The sequence below is a fragment of the Puma concolor genome, chromosome B2 (genome assembly GCF_028749965.1).
Source record: "Puma concolor isolate L17-30 chromosome B2, mPumCon1.1.hap2, whole genome shotgun sequence".
Taxonomy (NCBI): Eukaryota; Metazoa; Chordata; class Mammalia; order Carnivora; family Felidae; genus Puma; species Puma concolor.
In genome coordinates, this window is record NC_141671.1 from 111,033,765 (window position 1) to 111,053,954 (window position 20,190).

At 34.6% G+C, this 20,190-nt stretch overlaps 1 protein-coding gene across 4 annotated transcripts in view; it reads right to left on the bottom strand.

Moving 5' to 3' along the window:
* The window catches only part of TBC1D32 (TBC1 domain family member 32), a 203,767-nt gene that overhangs the window by 79,996 nt on the left and 103,581 nt on the right, over positions 1–20,190 (bottom strand). For all 4 annotated transcript variants that reach the window (XM_086707707.1, XM_086707708.1, XM_086707705.1 and 1 more), the window contains one exon: positions 17,870–17,958. In XM_086707707.1, coding sequence (XP_086563833.1) covers positions 17,870–17,958 — 89 coding nt within the window. The remainder of the gene's footprint in view (positions 1–17,869; positions 17,959–20,190) is intronic.

The following is a 20,190-nucleotide window of genomic DNA, read 5'->3' on the forward strand; positions in this document are numbered from 1 at the left end:
AATGGAGGGGCGCCTGGGTGGCGCAGTCGGTTAAGCGTCCGACTTCAGCCAGGTCACGATCTCGCGGTCCGGGAGTTGGAGCCCCGCGTCGGGCTCTGGGCTGATGGCTCAGAGCCTGGAGCCTGTTTCCGATTCTGTGTCTCCCTCTCTCTCTGCCCCTCCCCTGTTCATGCTCTGTCTCTCTCTGTCCCAAAAATAAATAAACGTTGAAAAAAAAAAATTAAAAAAAAAAAAGAAATGAGGAAGCAAGCCATGGAGCTATCTGGAGGAAGAGGGTTCCACGCAAAACGTACAGCTTAAGCAAACGACCTAAGGTGAGCGCATGTCTGGCATGGTTCAAGAATGAGGTGGTCAATATAGCTGAAGTGGAATAAACAAGAGAGAAGTATAAGGAGATGAGGTCAAATTAATAAATACTAGGCATCCAGATCATATAGGACTCTGCAAGACCATTGTTAAGAGCTCCAAATTTTTCTTTTGAGAACAGTGTAGTAAGGTTTCATCCTGATAAGAGAAAGAAACCCTGTGAGTAAAGAATTGACATGATCTGGTTTGTGTTTTAATGGGATCACTCTGGTTGTATACAAAATAGGCTGAAATTAGGCAGTGACACAGATATACCAGTTTTAAAAAAACTACAGCAATAATTAAGATAGTGGCTTAAAACAGGGTTTTGTCAGTAAAGAATCTATTGATCAGAAGAATAGCTCTGGGATGAACAGACTCTTGGAGTGGTCCCCAAGATCCCCACCTTCCTGGTACTCATGCCCTGGAGTGATCCCCTTGAATGTAGGCAGGACCAATGACTGGCCTCTAATCAGAGAGTGTTAAAGGTGAGAGAACAGATGTGATTATATGATTATATTACATAAGACTCTATCCCTTTCTTGTTGGAGTCTCTCTCCTCAGCTGGCTTTGAAGAAGTAAGCAGCCATGCTGGGGAAAACCACGTACCACCATGTAGCCTCCACGAGTTGAAGACACAGCCTTTGAAGGACAACCTGCAGAAGCCTCTAGGCAGCAAGAAAACAAGGCCCTCGGTCCTAAGACCAAGAGGAACTAAATTCCACCAACAATCTGTGTGAGTTTGGAAACAGAACCTTCCCTAATTGAGCTCACATGAGACACAGACCCAGCTGACACCTTGATTATGAGACTGTGGACAGAGGACCCAGCTAGGTATCCTAGTACCTAGACAGAAACTGGGATAATGAATGTGTGTTGTTTCAAGCCACAGAGTTTGTGGTAATACATTATCAATAGAAAAAAACTCCAAGATTTATATCTAACCAACTAAAAGTATGATGTACCATTTGGTTGATATATCAAAAACAACTAGAAACAAGAGGACTCTCTCCTCCTGCCCCTCCTGAGATTCTCTCTCTCTGCCTCTTGCTCACTCCACTCTTTCCCTCTAAAAAAACAAAAAAACCCAAAATCCAAAAAAAACAACAAAAAAATAAAAACAAGAGGAAAAAAATTATGTGTGTATGTGTGTAAATATATGAGATATATGAATACGAGAATTATGTAGGGTGACCAGTAACAAAAAAACTAAAAATAATTTACATATAACTTACCAGTAATAACCAATTAAAACATTACCATGGAAAAGAAAATTGTGTTAACAATAGCCAAAAAAAAAAAAAAAAAAAAGTAGAACATAAAAGATACCAATAAGAAATGCACAGGACCCATATATGCAGAGAGCTAAAGAACGTGAACAATTTTAGACACAGTACCTATCTAGATTACAAATTAAATATTATACAGATGTGTATTCAATTCAGTTATGAAGATAGTTTAAATGTAAATTATGCAATAATTTAATAAAAATTTAAGCTTTTTGTAAGAGTTCAACAAAACGCTTCCACTAATAACCTAAAATTTTTTAACAGAATTATGAAATGAATGAATAATTTGTAAATACATTAAATCTAATAGACTCTTTATCAGATGCTTACCATCTTCTAAATTTGGGAGAGGTATAACATATTTAGTCTCACAACTCTGTGAGGAAGTTTATCACTGACTCCATTCCACATATGAGGAAACAAAAGCACAGAGAGGTTAAAAGTCTTGCCTAAGATCACTCTGGCAATGTGTTCCAGAGTCCATGTTCTTTACCACAGACTGATACTCTCACATACTATAGTACATACTGGGGAACATAACATTAGGCTACAGATATTAAATTCACAAAAGATATAGAAGACCTCTTTGGAAAGAATACATTTTAATGAGACTAATTAAAGAACACTTAAACTAAATAGAGATATATACCATGTTGACAGACTGGAAAACTCAATATTATAAAGATGTCAATTAACTAATTATTGATCTATAGATTCACTCCAATGATAATTAAAATCACAATGAGCTGCTTTGTGTGACACACTGACTATAAAAAGAAAGAAAACTAAAAGTAGCCAAGATATTTTTTGAAAAAGAATAAAGTGGACAGAATTGCTCTATCAGTTATTATAATTTATTACAAAGCTATACTAATTAAAACACTGTGATACTTGTACATGAACAAAAATCCAATTGAACAGAATCACAAATTCAGAAACAGACCTTTACATATCCAGATACCTGTTTTGCAAAGCAATGAAAAATTATGCATGCATGTATACAAATAAATATGTGGCTGACATTTCACGTGTAATAGAGTTGTTTATAATAGCCCAAAGTGGAAAACTGGAAATAACCCAAATGTCCACCAATAGCATAATATATAAACAAAACACAATATATTCATACAATGGATTATGCAGCAATGAAAATAAATTAACTGAAATACATGCAACATTAATCTTAGAAACAATGCTACACAGAAAAGGTCAGACATGATAGAATATACAGTTTATGCTACCATTAATATAAAGCTCCAAAAGCAGCAAAATTAAAATATATTGTTTAGGAATACTTGCCTATGTAGAAAAAAATATAAAGTAAACCAACAAAGTAAATTTAGCCATAGGAGTCAGTATAGTGGTTACCATTAGGGGGAAAGGAGGGACTCAGGATCAAACAAAATGAATAGTGCTAATAACTTCTCTTTGTTTACTCAATGGGAATTATGTGGATATTTATTTTACAATAATTTGTTAAGTTATAGGTTTATATTTTATGCAATATTTATATTTTAATATTTTGTAAAAAATTTAAGTGTTATGCTAGGTGGGTAATGAGAAAAGTCATTACATCCATAAGAAGTATAAACATGTATGGAACAAATAAACAAATCCAGAACACTAATAAGAAATGCAAACTCTAATAATTATGCACAAAGATTCTTGTAAGACTCAATAACAACTAATACCATTTACTACTCAATTATGTAATCATCTAATAAACAGATCTTAATGGCTTATTAATTATACCAGCATATGTATATGAACTAGCAGTCAGACTAAACGTGGGAAGAAAAGCCTAAGACTTTTTTTTTTTTAGCCTAATCTTCATATTAAGGGTAGGTTTACAAAGTGAATAGAAGTGTACAAATTATTTTATATCCACTAACCTACAAAAATGACCATAAATACATGTCTCAAGATGTAAATATGAGTAGGTTTATAAACAACAAACTGTCAAGTTTAGTTTTTTGTTGGCCCCAACCCCAATTTCCTGAGTTATAAAAAAATAATCTGTTTATTTCACATATAAAACAAGCTGGTTATATCCAGAAGTATTCCGAAGAAAGTCAACAATTAGCCAAGGTAAATTCAAATTTATAGGTAAACTGGATAAAAATTTAGTGGTATATTTTCAGTTTTTTTATGAACAGAGAAAAAATATTTAAATAATTTAAAGTAGGTTTATATAAAAATATCAAAAGTTATACAGGCAAATTTCAGAACAGTGTGTGTATTTATATACACATCCATCTCTCTCAGCATACAGTTAGAAGTAGATTGACTCTACCTACCCCAGACCCAACCCTTCTTAGGTTAGGCATTTTTAGGTTATTTTTATTGAAATAACTTTCCATACATCAAAAAAAAGACAGGAGTCAAAGACCTTAGCTATTCTTTTAACCCTGATTTCATGCAATGCTAAACAATTTTACCCATGCTATTATAGTCTTATGGCTCCCATTAGCCCAAACAGTCTAGCACCCTAGGGGATATGGGGCTGCTATTTGAAGGTGGTGAAGATACAAAAGAGTTTGTCCACAGCAAAGCTTTTGGAGGCATGACAAATGACTAAAGTGGGGAGGGATCCAGGCACCTTTAACTCTGAAAGCATTTGGATGCCTGTGGTGATATTGAGCCAACTCTATTGCCTCATTTGAGCCAGGTTTTGATGACTTCCAATAACCTGACATCCCATAATCCAGGTTTCTCAGCTACTGAAGGCTAAATCCCTATCTCTATTAGACATTTAATGCTACACACATAAGCATCATCTCTAGACAAATAATCCAGAGAAATCATATTGTCACAAGAGAAGATCTAACAAGTGAATTAAATTTTCTGTGAAGAAATAGACATCTCTAAAATACATTACTCAAATAAAATGGCCACAATTCATACACTGTATTTGGGGGAAAAAAACAAAAAAATATTGATGGAGAGTCTCAGGGTTTTCCCAGTCTTTTCATAACAGTGGAAAGCCAACCATGTTTTTATTGTTGATATCAAAACTCTCTGAAATACTAAACACTGGCTGTGAGCCTGTGCAACAACCTTCCCATATACATCAGAAATTGGAAGCACTGCTCAATCTGCCCAATGTTCTTGTGTTTCCCTAAGCCTTAGTGTTTGTTCTTTATATGTAACAAAAGACATCAAGATAGTCTCTTTACAAGAGGCAATTAACAAACCCTATACAAATGATTTGATGCTGATTTGGCCAATGTTAACACCAGAAGCAGTCTGCTTTCACTGACATGGACAGTAGTAATGCAACTGTATAATTTCATCAAAACTTAGTCCAAGATCCCTTTGATTGTCCTACCATCCCTCAGGTTATCATGAAAAACTACTCTACTGATACAATGTTAAACAGACCTGCCTCGGAGGGAAGAAGTAGCTGGTACTCTAGATATTTTAGTGGAAAATAAGTGTGGCAGAGAATGATAGATCCATATAAATTGAGAGGTTTGCCATCTCAAGGAAGTTTCAGTACCAGTGGCCTAGAATGTCAAGATATCACATGTGTATTACTAAATCTTATACTATTCACTACCAAGAAAGTAACATTATGCACAATTTTAGCCTTTTTGAATTCTGGAAGCAATACCTCTGGATGTGCTGCTCTGAACTACTTATCAAGTAACCCTTAACTACCAACTTTGTGTGACCTAAAGGCTAGAATAAGATCTAAAACCCAGGATACTCCAAATCAAGAAAATGTACCACATGAGCCTTTAGTCCAGCAGATTCAATGTTGGTCGAAGTCTTAATGGCTGATGAGATACTACACCAAGTTTCTGGCAAGGGGAAATATAAGATTTACACAAGGGCTCCTATAATTTTGGAGTCAATCCATGTTTTATTTGTTAAATAAATATTCTCATTTGATGAACATAATCCTTAGCCTCTGCCATCATGGCCACTGGGTTCATAGGCCATTTGAGTAAGCACTAGGGTAGCCAAGGAAAGAGACTGACCTATCAACAAAAGGATTATTTTTCCTCCTTTACAGAAGGAGAGATCCCCTTCAAGGTCATTAACATGAGTCAACAATATTATCTCAGTCTGGGTATAATCTCAGAAGACCATCTATACACCTCTTCTACCAATCTTCTTAAACCAATCCTTCAATTTTTTTTTTTTAATTTTCTCTGAGTCCCTGACCATCCAGCACAACCATTAGGTATGTTCCATAAGTTTATAAATCAGTATCTAAAGCCATATCTCCTTCTATATTAAAGAAAAAGTAACTCCCCAAGTTATATTATGTTTTGTAACTCCCCATTATATTATGAAAGTTTCCATCCCTTAGAAGTCTTGAAAAACTTCCAAACCATCATTTCTTACTAAGAAAGCACCTCCATCAGAAAGAAGACGTAAACCAAGAAATAAGAAATTTGATCCTAGGTAAAAGAGGATCCAACTCAGAAAAGAGACAAAAGCAATTCCCAGAATGATGAAGGGAAATCCCAGAAGACTGACACATAGGGTCAAAAGATCCTCCAGGACAAAATTAAACAAAGAGATGTGATACAAGGAAAAAAGCTAATATATTACCTGTATCTATACCTGTAAAGTATGTATACTTCAGCTTATTATATGTTTTCACAACTATGAATAGGAAATGGCTCCTGCCCTCAAGAACATGAAAGCCTTGAGACTATAAAAACATAATTGGAAAGAATGATATTAAGGCATCTTGGCATTTATGTTTTAAAGCAGTACAACGTATGGATCAGGTATTACATTCTCTGGAACAAGACTATCTGGGTTCAAATACCAGCTTCACTAATTACTAGCTGTGTCACCTTAAGCAAATGGCTTCACTTTCTATAGCTCAGTGGAGTCATTTGTAGGAGACAAGGGTACCTACTTCACAGGGTTGTTATGAAATTAAGTGTTTAAATGTGAAGCCAATATCAGTACCGAGGACATAATGAGCCCTACTTAACTGCTATGCTATGCAGTGGCAGCAGTCAGTATCTTTTTAATGATAGTCTAGGGATATATTAGTAGATATGTAAAAAATGAAGCAAATGAAATCATGCAATTATTAACTTCAGGAGAAATAAAATACTAGGAAAAGTGAAATATAGTATACTACTTGGCTCACAAAGAAATATTTATATAGATGTAAAAATGTCATCTTTTAATAGTGACTTAATCAAGTTTGTGATAAAACTACACAGCAGGGAGAGGGAAAGCAGAGGACATCTAAATCCTAACCTTCTAAAATCTCTAATGACAAGATAAAATCTAAAATTTAAAAATCAAAACATAGCATAAATATGTTACTTAAAAATCTGGAGGTGATGGGCACCTGGGTGGCTCAGTTGGCTAAGTGTCCAACTCTTGACTCACGGTTCATGGGATCGAGTTCCACATTGGGCTTGCGCTGACACCACAAAGCCTGCTTGGGATTCTCTCTCAAAATAAGTAAACAAACATTTTTTTAAAAAAATATCTGGAGGTGATTACCAAAAATACCAATTCAAGGAATTGAAGGTGGCAGCCTCTGAAGACAGGGACTTGGGTGTAGAGAAGAATGGGCAGAGGATTACTCTTCATTCTTAAATGATTTCCCACCCTATTTGGCTTTTTAAACAATATATCTTTATTACTTTAATAAAAATAAATTAAAAATATTTGGTAGAGGTCACATAGACCATGAACAAATATCTTCTTCAGCTGCTTTGCCAAAGAAGATAAATACAGATTCTGTGCTGGAAGGGTAAAGTAAACTTTAAGCCACACAAAATCTGGACCTTTACTCAGCCCTTTCCTTTTGTTCAAATACATAAAACAAAAACAAATACAAATACATTTGTGTTCTAACCTCTAAATTATTTTTTTTCAGATCTTTTTACCTTATCAAATTTTATCTCTAATGTAATGAAAGTCCCTATGATTTAATTTTTTCATACAGAAAAATGTTGTGGGTAAAGAAGACTTAAATGCCAATTTGACAACACAAATGAGTTTAGCTTGCTTACATAAAAACCTGAAACAAAATCCGTCCTGGGCAAAGGATTCAGGCTTAACAATAGAAACCTTGCATTATGGACCTCAAAACTAGAATCTTCTGAAGGGAGGGAGAAAAAAAATCAAAGTATACAAAGTATACTCAGAATTTAAGAGCAAGGATTATCAACCAGGTCACCAGACTCCTAAGATTTGCAAGATTTTGTGCTAAACATTAAGAATCAAATTGGAGCGCGTGGGTGGCTTGGTCAGTTAAGTGTCCAACTCTTGATTTCAGCTCAGGTCATGATCTCATGGTTTGTGAGTTTGAGCCCCACACTGGGCTCTGTGCTGCCAGTATAGATATTGGGATATTCTCTCTCTCCCTCTCTTCCTCCTTCCCTCCCTCTCTACCTCTTCCCTGCTAGCACGTGTGTACTATTTCTCATTTTCTCACTCAAAATAAACTTTAAAAAGCTAAAAAAAAAAAAATTGAATTGGTCACTGCATTCAATAGATAACAATGTATTCTTATATGCATATTGATAATATTGATTTTAATTGGTCCTATAAGTTTTATAATAGTTATATATTTTATACACATTATAAAATATAAGCATACTAAGGGCTTTTTATGCATTGGTAAAAAAAAATGTTAACATGTTTGATTCTATTAAGCCAAATAATTTACAGACATCCAATTTATCACTACAACACTATACACAGATGCATCAAGTATAGATGCTGTCCATGAGACATCAATATATCTGTGAATCTTCACTAATAAATATAACTAGCATAACCTAGTTATAATAAAAAGACTCGTCTCTGGCCAGATTGTTCCTGTTATCAGTGTGGTCAGGAATGATGTACATCAGCTCACACTAACCTGCTGTAAGCCTTCTGTGAGGTTCCTTGTCAATCCTGACCTGAGGATAGCCCACTATACTCTATGTGAGCCAGGATGCTAAGAGCTCTGAAGCTGAATCTTAGGCCCAACTATCAACAAGGAAGATACATTGTTTCATCTCAGATGCAAAGAAGCCTCCCAATCTAGTGTAGAAATGGGCATTTTATATCCCTGCAAAACTGTATTCTGAAATATCACACACAATATATATTTCTCTTTCTCTTCACCCCTACCTCCTTCCCCTACCCATATGTGATTTAAAAACTGCAAGTTCATGATGTAAAGGTCTATAATTCCATATCTATAAATCTTAGGGCCAAGAATCTAGAATTTTTATGGATTTAGCAACAAAATACATTATACACAGAATCTGGAATAACACTTCATAATCAAGCATATTAATACTTTTTCAGCAAAAGACTGATACTCAAATTAGGCAGGCTAAATAAAGACTAGAAAATCTCACATAATTTCAGATAAGATTAGGTGCAGATGGAAAATAAGTTACAAAAAAATTTTAGTTTTTAAAATTTAAAATTTTTTTTCTGATATTTAGAATTTAAAGAGATTGTGGCACTTGAAGCAAGGTGATACCAAAAGTAACATTATAATATTTATAAGTTTAGAAGAATGTGTCTCTAATGCATGGGATATAAAAATTTATTTTAAAAATCCAGCCATCTCTGAATTTCAGTCCATTTCTGGAAGTGAAAAATTGGTGTTTCTTTAATGTGAATGTTTATTTGAACTATTTGAAGGAATAAAGCAATATCTGAAAGTTGGGACTAATCCCTTCACTTGTTTTGGAATTTATCTTGAATATGGCAGATCCCCCAGGTGTCTTCTAATAACCGAAATCAAATCTGACCACATGAATAATTCTCTGTTCTTAATTACCACATACTTTGTAAGTTACTTTCAAATATATCATAAATGTGAGCAGGTGAGCACTTGTCCAGCATACCTAGATAGTTCTGTGAAGTTTAGCCTTAGCTACCATCTCTGCTTGAAGAAATTCGAAACATGTTCTTTGTTTACCTCATGCCTGAAGTCATAAGCCTTTTCTCTCAACCCTGCCACTTTTTCCCTATTATTTCTTCCTTGAATACACTCAATCAACACATTTCATTTCTACCAACATTCTGAATACTTGCATGTATGCATCATGATAAATTCCATAAGTTAGTCATTAACTCTGTAATCAAATGCATTGGTCAAGATAAGCACAAACAGTACAAAAATCCAACACAAAAGATCTCCTTCTGATCAGCACATAAAAACTAGCTAGCAGAAATGCAATGCCTAATTCCCTGCCTGTTGATCAAAACCAAGAAAGGGACATGGATTATACACAAAACCATACCTCCAAATCTGGAGATTAAAGTTTCTGATGTGTATACAACCATATCTGGAGAGGAGAAAGGGGGAGTTAGAGTCAGTCTGCCAATAAAACTAGGTAAGCTGAGGCTGTAGAGATCCTACTCACTCGCTCTGAGTACCAAATTCATATCTGTTTCAGAAAATGCTCTGGGATGGGCGCCTGGGTGGCGCAGTCGGTTAAGCGTCCGACTTCAGCCAGGTCACGATCTCGCGGTCCGTGAGTTCGAGCCCCGCGTCAGGCTCTGGGCTGATGGCTCGGAGCCTGGAGCCTGTTTCCGAGTCTGTGTCTCCCTCTCTCTCTGCCCCTCCCCCATTCGTGCTCTGTCTCTCTCTGTCCCAAAAATAAATAAACATTGAAAAAAAAATGCTCTGGGATCCCCTGAAGCTAGAGGTTGGTTTGGACTTCTGTAAAGTTCAGAATATAGTTTTTGGATTTACCGAGTTTGCTGACCTTGCAGATATGCAGAGCCAAATGTTCAATAAAATTGGATATACCATGAAGGGAAAGCTTCGAGATTGATACATAGATATAGGGTTATAGTCAGTACAGAACGGATTGTTGAAGCCACCGAACAGAAAAAGAGGTAAAAGTACTGAAGACATACTAGAAGAGAATCCAACTGAAAAGGTTAACTACAGGAAGAGGAAAAAGAATCATCAAATACAAAGGACAAAAAGGAATCCAGAAATAAAAAGAGAACAAAGTTACAGAATTCCCAAGAAAGACCATTCATAGCAGTGCAGCACTCAGTAGGAATTTAATAAATATTTTCTGAATGAACAAGTAAATGATAGGAAAAAGTGTCGCTAGTGGGTGGAATATAAAACGGCACAGAGAGATAAAGTAAAAGGAGTCATGAAAAGAGGGAAGACAGAAATACAGAGGATTCGAATATGTGCCTACTCTTTAATATAGCAAGTCTATTTTTAAGGATTTGTTGTAAAGATAATTATGGGCATAGAGATACTTATAAAAACGTATAATTTTTAAAAAATAACCTACATGTCTAAACAGAGAAAATTGGAACTCATTGATGTATTAGATTACTCAATCTTTTAAAATTATGCATATATGAACATTTAAAGGTGTGAAATAATTTAAAATTAAGTAAAAAAGGCTTTATTGTATTAAAACAATAAAACTATTTACAAAAAACATATCCAGCTAAAAAATGAAAAATATTGGCATGAGAGGTTAGTGGTAATTATCTCTAAGAGGAAGACTAACAAGTATGGTTTTGTTTTCATTATTTTCTAGTTATTCTATATAAATGGGAATTCTTTGATTAAATAAGAATTTGAATCCATTATGGAGATCTTTAATTATAATAGATTATCAGTTTTCTTCAAATAAACCTAAAACTAAATACTGTATGTGTGCAAGTACATGTGTATACAAAATCCAAAATGTGGATCGTTTTGTAGTCATATTCCATTCTAATTTATGATATTAAGTAAAGATTGCAAGAGATAATTCTAAAATTACTTATTAGTAATGTCAATCAGATTTAAAGCTAGTTAGCATCTGGGTCACAGGGAATAAATAATTTTGTGATTTGTTGTGATAGACTATTAACACTTCTCTATGTCTGTTAAAATAACCACACTGGTTCTAAACTTAACACTATTTTTTTTGTCTTCATGTCATCTTATAGGTCAGATTTTTTTGTCATAGAAGATGATCATGCATAAAACTGTTGTACTGAATATACAATTTACTGTCGGTGGATAATGTAAAATAACAAACAGCAAGTGATAAATTTTAAAGTCTGTTCTATAAATACAGATTTCTCAGTTTGGTTATTTTTTTCTTTTGCTTTTTTTAAAGAAAACTAACAATAGGCCACATTAGAGTTTCAAATAAAGGAGGAATAAGTTTTAGGAGAACTATATTAACATCTCTTTAACCATATTGAATTTTAATGTGTATACTTAATGAAGAATTACTATATAAGATTTAGTTGTTAAAAATGTGCAATTCTATCGTCTAATTAAAACTTAATTTGGGGTTTCATATAAAGAAAACTATTGACACTGAATGATATAATTCTTTCTCCATGAGATACAGTTTTTATAATAAAATAAAATATTTTAGGCATGAGCATAACATTCCTCTAAATCAAGATGGTTAAGAATGGCTGACACCTGTCAGAATGGCTGAATTGTTGGGGGGAATGTAAACTGGTCCAGCTACCTGGGAAAACAGTATGGAGGTTCCTAGAGAATTTTAAAATAGAAATACCATATAATCTAACAATTCCATTTCTGGATATTTATCTGAAAACAAAAACACTAATTCTATATTTACGCACCCCATATTCACTGCAGGATTATGTACAATAGCCAAGATATGCAAACAACCTAAAGGTCTACCAATGGACAAATGGCTGAAGAAAATGTAGTACATACGCATAGTACATACTCAGTCATAAGAAAATGAAATCTTACCATCTGCAACAACATGGAAGAAATTTGAGGGAATTATACTAAGTGAAATAAGTCAGACAGAGAAAAGAAATACTGTATGTTCTCACTTACGTGTGGAATCCCAAAACAACCAAACTCAAATACAGAGAACCAACTGGTAATTGCCAGAGGTGGGGAGCAGGGAGTGGGGGGAAATATATAAAGAGAGTCAAAAACAAACTTTCAGTTATAAAATAAGTCATGGAGATGTAATGTATAGCATGGTGATTACAGTTAATACAGAACCGCATACTTAAAAGTTGCTAAGAGTAAATCTTGAAAGTTCTAATCACAAGAAAAATAATTCCATAACTATGTATGGCGATAAGTTTTAACTAGACTTATGTGGTGACCATTTCACAACACATACAAATAATGAAGCATGTTATAACCTGAAACTAATATATGTCAATTATAACCTCAACTAAGCCTCAACTCTGGAAAAATAAACTATAGATGATAAGAACTCCAAGGTGCCTTAATTGTACATAAAAAACAATGTTCAAGAAAATAATTTGCACCCAAAATTTTCAATAAGTGTACAGCTTTCTTAAATAACCCCCCCCCCCCCAACAGATTTAGCAAATAAATGTCATGAAATAACCAAAAAGTACCTACCTATGTGGTGGACATGAAAGTCAAAGAAAATATTCCCTCAGGAAGTTTAAGTTTTAGTCAGGGGGAGAAATAAATTTGTGGGAATTACCATAAAGGCAAAGAACGTGCAGAAAAAAGACAAGATGAAAGTGTACTATAGGAAGCCATAGAGGAAATGATTCATAAAGCAAGCTCTGCCTTGAAGGAGGAGTCAAAATTTTATAAGACAACAAAAGTGAAAGCAATATTCAAGACGCAGAAAAATAGGTATACAGCCAATACACTGGGCTTGAGGGAGACAAGAAGTCTAACCTACTCAGCATTATGAGGAAAGTTGGAAAATAATGTACATAGGAAAGGTATAGATACATTATGGAGCTCCCTGAAAGCCACATAAAGGAGTCTGGAACTGCCAGATATTTAAAATGGGAAGGTGGGGAGCTTTATAAGGATGTGTTTCTTTTCTGTATTAATTACCTCACATTTTGCTTAATTATCTCAATATCTGATTCCTCATTAGGTGGTAAAGTTAAAGAGAATGAGCACCACATCTTATTTACTCATTACATCCCCTACATCTAGCATAGAGCATAATAAGCACTCAATAAATATTGACTGAGTAAATGAAGTGGAGAAGAGTAAACTAACTAATTATAAATATTAATCTGCAGTCATATTAAAGAAGTACTGCATATCTCATGTCACTACACCAAGAAACCTAGGTTAGTTTCCTCTCCCTACTGGGTAGAGAAGAAAATAAGGTCGCTGACTCAGAAAGGCAGGTTAGAAAATGGCAGGAGAAGAACATCCTCCTAACAGGTGGAGACAGGGGAGGTGGGAGGCCAATGAGATCATTACTGTCCTCCTAGTTCATAGGCGAGAGTCAATCAATACTGTCTAAAAGTGAAATATAATGTTCAACCACTTGAAAAGTTTTACATCATCTCTTCTCCTTAACCTCAGAGGAATCTCTGGGGAAATAACAACCCCTGGAGTGAAAAATCAGTTATTTGAAATTCAGCAATTTCTTCTGTCTCGCTAGTTTTTCTTTTCTATAAAATTCAGTTAGAATTTAAAATGGAAACTATATTATGATTCTATTTTTATAAAAGATATCTCCATATATCTATTCTTCTATCTGTACATGCACAGAAAGATGTCTAGAATAATTTTCCTCAATGCTACTTTCAGATAGCTGGAGGATGAAAAGTAATGTATGAATGAACAGAGTAATGTATGGAATTGCTGAATCGCTATATTGTACACCTGAAACTAATATAATACTATAGGTTACCTCCACTGGAATTAAAATTTTTAAAAATAATGTTGCTTTCAGAGTTAGGAAGAATTTCACTTTATTATAATTTAGTCTCCTGAATCAGTTAATTTCTCTATAATAAAGATAAATCATTGTTTGAAAAAGCAAAGGAAAACAGTGAAGATGACTTTCAAGAATGAGCAACTGAATAGACGGGTGGGCCACTTAATGAGATGGAAACAGGAGATTTATTTTGTTTTGTTTGTTTTTGTGGGAGGAGATCCAAGAGTTCAGTCTTTGAAATGTTAAGTTACTAACATCTGAGAAATGTATGAATTGACATGTTAAAAGAGTTGTATATTTGAGTCTGATAGCTCCAAATAATGGTTTAGACTAGGCCTATAAATTGTGGGGCACCTACCGACATAGGTAGGTGGATACTGTATATAAGTAGATGAACTTGGGGCAGAACAAAGAAGAAAAAAGTGCACCCACAACAAAGTCCTGAGTATTGCAAATTTCAGTGATGCTTACAGAATGCAGAAGAGAAAAAAGAGCAGCCATAGGAGTGTCACAGAAGCAAAGAGAACTTACACACAGAAAGAAATGGTCCACTATATCAAACGCTGATAGTTGTTAAGATAATTCAAAAGAGAAAAATCCATTACATTCATCAGCATAGAAGCTACAAGCAACTTGAGAAAGATGTGCAATTCTGACAGAGTTACAGAGTCAATGTCAAATCTAAGTGGGCTGAGGAGTAAAGAGAGGTAATCAAGTGGGGACAGTTTACACAGATGTCTTGCTATATGGTGAGAGAAAGAGAAACAGGACAGTGACTTCACAGATGTGAGGTCAAGGGAAATTTCTTTTTGAGTGTGTTCCATTATAAGATGAAGCATGTGAAGGCATGTCTGCACCCAGATACCAAAATTAGAAAAGGATAGGTAGAAGTGGAAACAAAGAGAGGAGGAGGGCTAATCAAAGGAGCAGCCTTCTCATATATTAGTCATTTAAAACATAAGATTTGTAGGATCTTGGCAAATAAAAATTCAGAAATTTACATAGAATGTGATGCTACTGAAAAGTGAAAATCCATGTGCCACTAAGCCATATATTAGCCTCATCTAAGTGCTGTGGCACACCTACAGAAAGTGTATGAAACTTACCCTTATTCAGAGGGGAAAGATGAATGGAATAAGCAACGCTAAAGGTAGAAGGCAAATATGTTAATGAGATGATCTATTAAAGGGAATAGTACAATAAAGTTGTACAACTGGAAACAAAATCACTGTAGAAAGTAAATGATACAGGTAAGAATCCAAAAAACACACAGAAACATGAGATTTATATAGTACAAAGCTATTATCTAAATTATCACTATTGAACCACACTGGCCAACGCTAAACTGAAATTAGTAGAAGAAATTATGTAACTTCAAAAGTAGGACTTAAAAATATAACCAAATAGGGGCGCCTAGGTAGCTCAGTCGGTTCAGGTCATGATCATGGCTTGTGAGTTGAGTCTCGCATAGGGCTCTGTGCTGAACGCTCAGAGCCTGGAGTCTGCTTCGGATTCTGTGCCCCTCTCTCACTCTGTCCCTCCCCCACTCATGTTCTCTCTCTCTCTCTCAAGAATAAACATTAAAAAAATGTCAAAAAAATACAACCAAATATAAGGAGGATGAACTCTGAAATACAATGAAACAAATATATTGTCGAAGAACCGTTAACAAGCACAAAAAATAAAATACAACATTTTCCTCAGAAAAGTGACTTGGTCATTTTCTTTGTCTTAATGCTGATGTTGTAAACAGCAAATTACTTGGCAGCATGTAGAAGACTACTGGACTACTGAAAACATGAAGACAAAATTAACCTCCCAATAAAACACAAAACTCCTAGAAAACAAGCACAAGTAAGGACACACTTGAAGTACTACTGCTACTACATTCACTACTAACATTTTTGTAGTGCTTGCTACATGCCAAGCACGGTAGTAAGTCCTTTTAATTTTTCTTATGTAATTATCGTAATAACTCTGTGAGGAAAAGAATATAATTTTCCTTCATTTTACTGATGGATAACTGAGATCCCACCTCACACAACTAGCAAAGAGCAGACAGTCTGACTCCAGAGGCCATGTTGCTAACCTAACCACCACGCTACAAAACTCTAGTACACGATCAACAATGCGATGACAAAGTTTCTCATGTAGAACAAAATGACTCCATTTGGTTATTGTACTCCATTTGAAGAAAACACACACTATGCAAATTAACATTTTATTCCCAGAAGCATGTTACTTCTTGGATTGCTTTTTACAGGACTTAAAAATCATTTTGTTTTTAAACAAGAACTCTAGAGAAAAATACTATTCTTTATACGTAAAAAAAAAAAAAAAAACAGAAAATAAAACATTCACTCACTGTATCAGTAACAAGAGGCCAGAATCTATATTCTATAATTACAAAACTCAGAAATACACCTGCAATGCAAAAGGAGGTTCTACTGAATAGATTTTTCTTAGTATTCTTCATCACTGCTTGCTATATGTTATATCTGATACTATACATGAAAAGTTAAAATTTAATGTGAAAATACATCTTGAGATGAAGGACACACCATTCAAAGAACTATAATAGTTACAGTTTTTTCTACCTTCTTTAAACTAAAAAGTCCAAAAATGAAGCACAGCTATTAATGGTAAAAAAAAACCAATTTGAGTATGTATTATATTATATACATGTATATATATATATACACACACTACCATCAGAAATTCTAATTTTAGAAAATTCTAATTGCTTTATTTCTTAGGTAGATCATTCTCACTGTCTCCCTCCCTGTTGTCTAAAAAAGTGACTTTGCTAGTAGAAAGGGGAAAAAAAAATCACAAACCTCTGAAAATAGAAAATGCCTTAAATAAAGCTGTTTTTAAAAGTGGTAATTTATAGATAGGAAAACAAATTAAAGGTCTATATACGACCAAAACGTTTACCAGAAAGATTTAAACCTCGGGAAACTGAAGTTAAGGAGTAATGGTTAACTTCAAGGAGCAAAATTTGAGCCTCAAGATAAATCATGTATTTTCAAGTCTCTATTATGGAAGGAATGCCATCAAATACAATCCCAGGGAAGCCCCAGTTGACTCCTGAGTAAACTGAAAAGTCTGCAAAATGCCTCTTTTTAAAGAGGTGTTTGTAACGTAAATTGAACAAAAGACATGGTAGTAACACAGAACCTAAACATAGCCAAAAGCCATAATATAAAAACCTAATAACTGTATTTATTTTATCTATGACATTACAAATTACTTTTAGACATCCTTAAAATTACCTTATTTTAAATATTTTTTGGAAGTATATAGAATATATGCTTGACTGTTCTGCAAGATAGAAAATATATCTCAAGGGGCGTCAGGGTGGCTCAGTCAGTTAAGTGTCCCACCCTTAGTTGTGGCTCAGATCTGTTTGTGATCAAGCCCCGCATCAGGTTCTGTGCTGACAGTGTAGAGCCTGCTTGGGATTCTTTCTCTCTTTCTCTCTCTGCCCCTCCCTCCCTCTCTCATGCTTGCACTCTCTATTTCACCAAATAAAAAAAAAATTAAAAAAAAGAAGAAAAGAAAATGTATCTCAGGTAAAATTTAGCACCTTACCTTAGACCAAAGATGTGTGACTGTTCATAGTTGAATAAAGAACGAATCTTTGCTTCTGAATTCAAAAGTATAAGTCGATCTATAATATCCTGAAAAAGAAAGACTTGGAGTGAGAATATGCTGGACAAGTCATTTAAAAAAAAAAAAAAAACAAATCAACAAATATTTATTTAGATATTTGGTTCTCAAACTTGGCTTTACATTTGATCACCTAGGTAGAAAAAAAAAAAAAGTTATTAAATGCCCAAGTCTCACCTCTAGAGATTCTGAATTAATTGGTCTGGGTGTGTCTAGACATTAAGATTTGTCAAAGCTCTTGAAATGAGTCATCTAATGTTTACCCAAAGTGGAGAATCACTAGTTTATACCCCATTCTGCTAATCTGTGAGCAACTTATGCAGCCAGCTAAATACTGATTACACTGCTGAAAATGTAAACTAGTCTGAAAACCAAATATGAAATCTACAAGATTTCATGTGAAGCATGAACAGTGGGCTGCTAGTTTTATCTAGTAGCTATCTGAGATTTTGTTGATAGTCTCTCCACATGTAAATCAGTGGTTTCCAACCCTCGTTGAACATTGGAAGCACTTAGAGAACTGTAAAAAAAAAAAAAAATTATATATAAATATACATATATAAATAATGCCCAGGCTCTACCCCAGCAAGTCACTATCCTTGGGAGTTAAGATTCTGGCATTCATATCCTTTTAAAAGATTCCCAAGTTGTTACGATGTGTAGACAGGCTTAAAATCATGATGCAAGTGCTGAGAGAATCAGATGAGCCAGGTGCTACCCGCCATCTCAAGCACTGACAATAGTAAGCCTACAATGTGCACAGTTTCAAGCACTCCCTAAAAGTCTTTCTTTTTATAATGCTCTGCTTTGTGTAGATCTTTGGGTTTAGGCCTAAGAAATGTATTCATAGGGGCACCTGGGTGATTCAGTCAGTTAAGTGTCTGACTTTGGCTCAGGTCATGATCTCCCAGTTCGTGGGTTTCAGCCCCGTGTCGGGCTTTGTACTGACAGCTCAGAGCCTGGAGCCTGCTTTGGATTCTGTGTCTCCTTCTCTTTCTGCCCTTCCCATGCTCATGCTTTGTGTCTCTCTCGCAAAAATAAATTAAAAAAAAAAACATTAAAAAAAATTTATTCATAAATAAGTACTTGTCTCTCTCATTGTTCATTTTCCTGACCAAGAAACTTGCCACCCTCCAGTATGTTCAAACTGAAGACATTTCCACGACCAGTAAGATAAAAGGAAGGTTTTGCTAGGGAGTAAAGTGATGTAATATTGACTGAGGTCTATGTAGATGACAGTGCAAATGTCGTAACATCAAATAAGAGGCATGGAAATGACTTTGCAAGGATGAGGAAGTAATGAATCTCTGAAAATAACATTTGAAAAATACTAATTGAAACAGTAAAAACTGGATTTAGTGTCAACTTGTACAGTAAAGGTTTATACATAACACTCAGGAATGCATTTATTACCATTCTACAGATATCTAGTAAAAATGTGTAAATACTAGCACAAGAGTTTACAATCAGCAAATATTAAATCAGCTGCCTAACAAGAATAACAAGATTACTATCTTAAAATCTGTGATTTTTGTCTGCTTCTTAGTTGGGCGTTCCTTGTTTCAAACATGACAGAACATGAGCTAAGTAACTCATTCATATTCCCAGCTTCATATTCAGATTTTCAATAATTTTCCCACTCTCTCCTTTTTCCTAATTTCTTCTCTGACAGTCTTGTTTAGCTACGGTGATGGAGCCATGGAGTTCTCCTTGACTTCTCAGCCACCTGGATACTATTATGTAGTCTCTGTAGTGTACCTATGGAGAAACTTGTTTGCTATGTGTTCCTATATTTTTACTGTTTAAAATAATTTAAGAAATGATTATCACTGTTTTTATTATAGTCTTCACAGATTAATCTAGAATTACGTATCACTGGCTTTCTCTTACCTAAGAGAAGAGAATCTGCCAGTCTGTTCTATGCATAGAAGCTTCTGGAAGTATTACTATTGATTTCTCTTCATTAGTAGGATACTAGCATAGGTGACTGAAATTTGTCCAATCATCTGAACACTAAGCTCACTAAGACTTTGACAGCCAGTGATACTCCGGGACTCTATATAAAGTTGTAGTTTCAAATCTTAAGTACTAGATATTTTAAGAATAAAAGAGATAAAGAATGTATTATCAGCAAGCTAATGGAAGAGTAGATTGCAGTGATCTATCAATGATAATGCATTTTCAGAGAACAAATGTTACGGTAAATAATTTGTTCTTTAAAGAGGATTACATTGATGGATCAC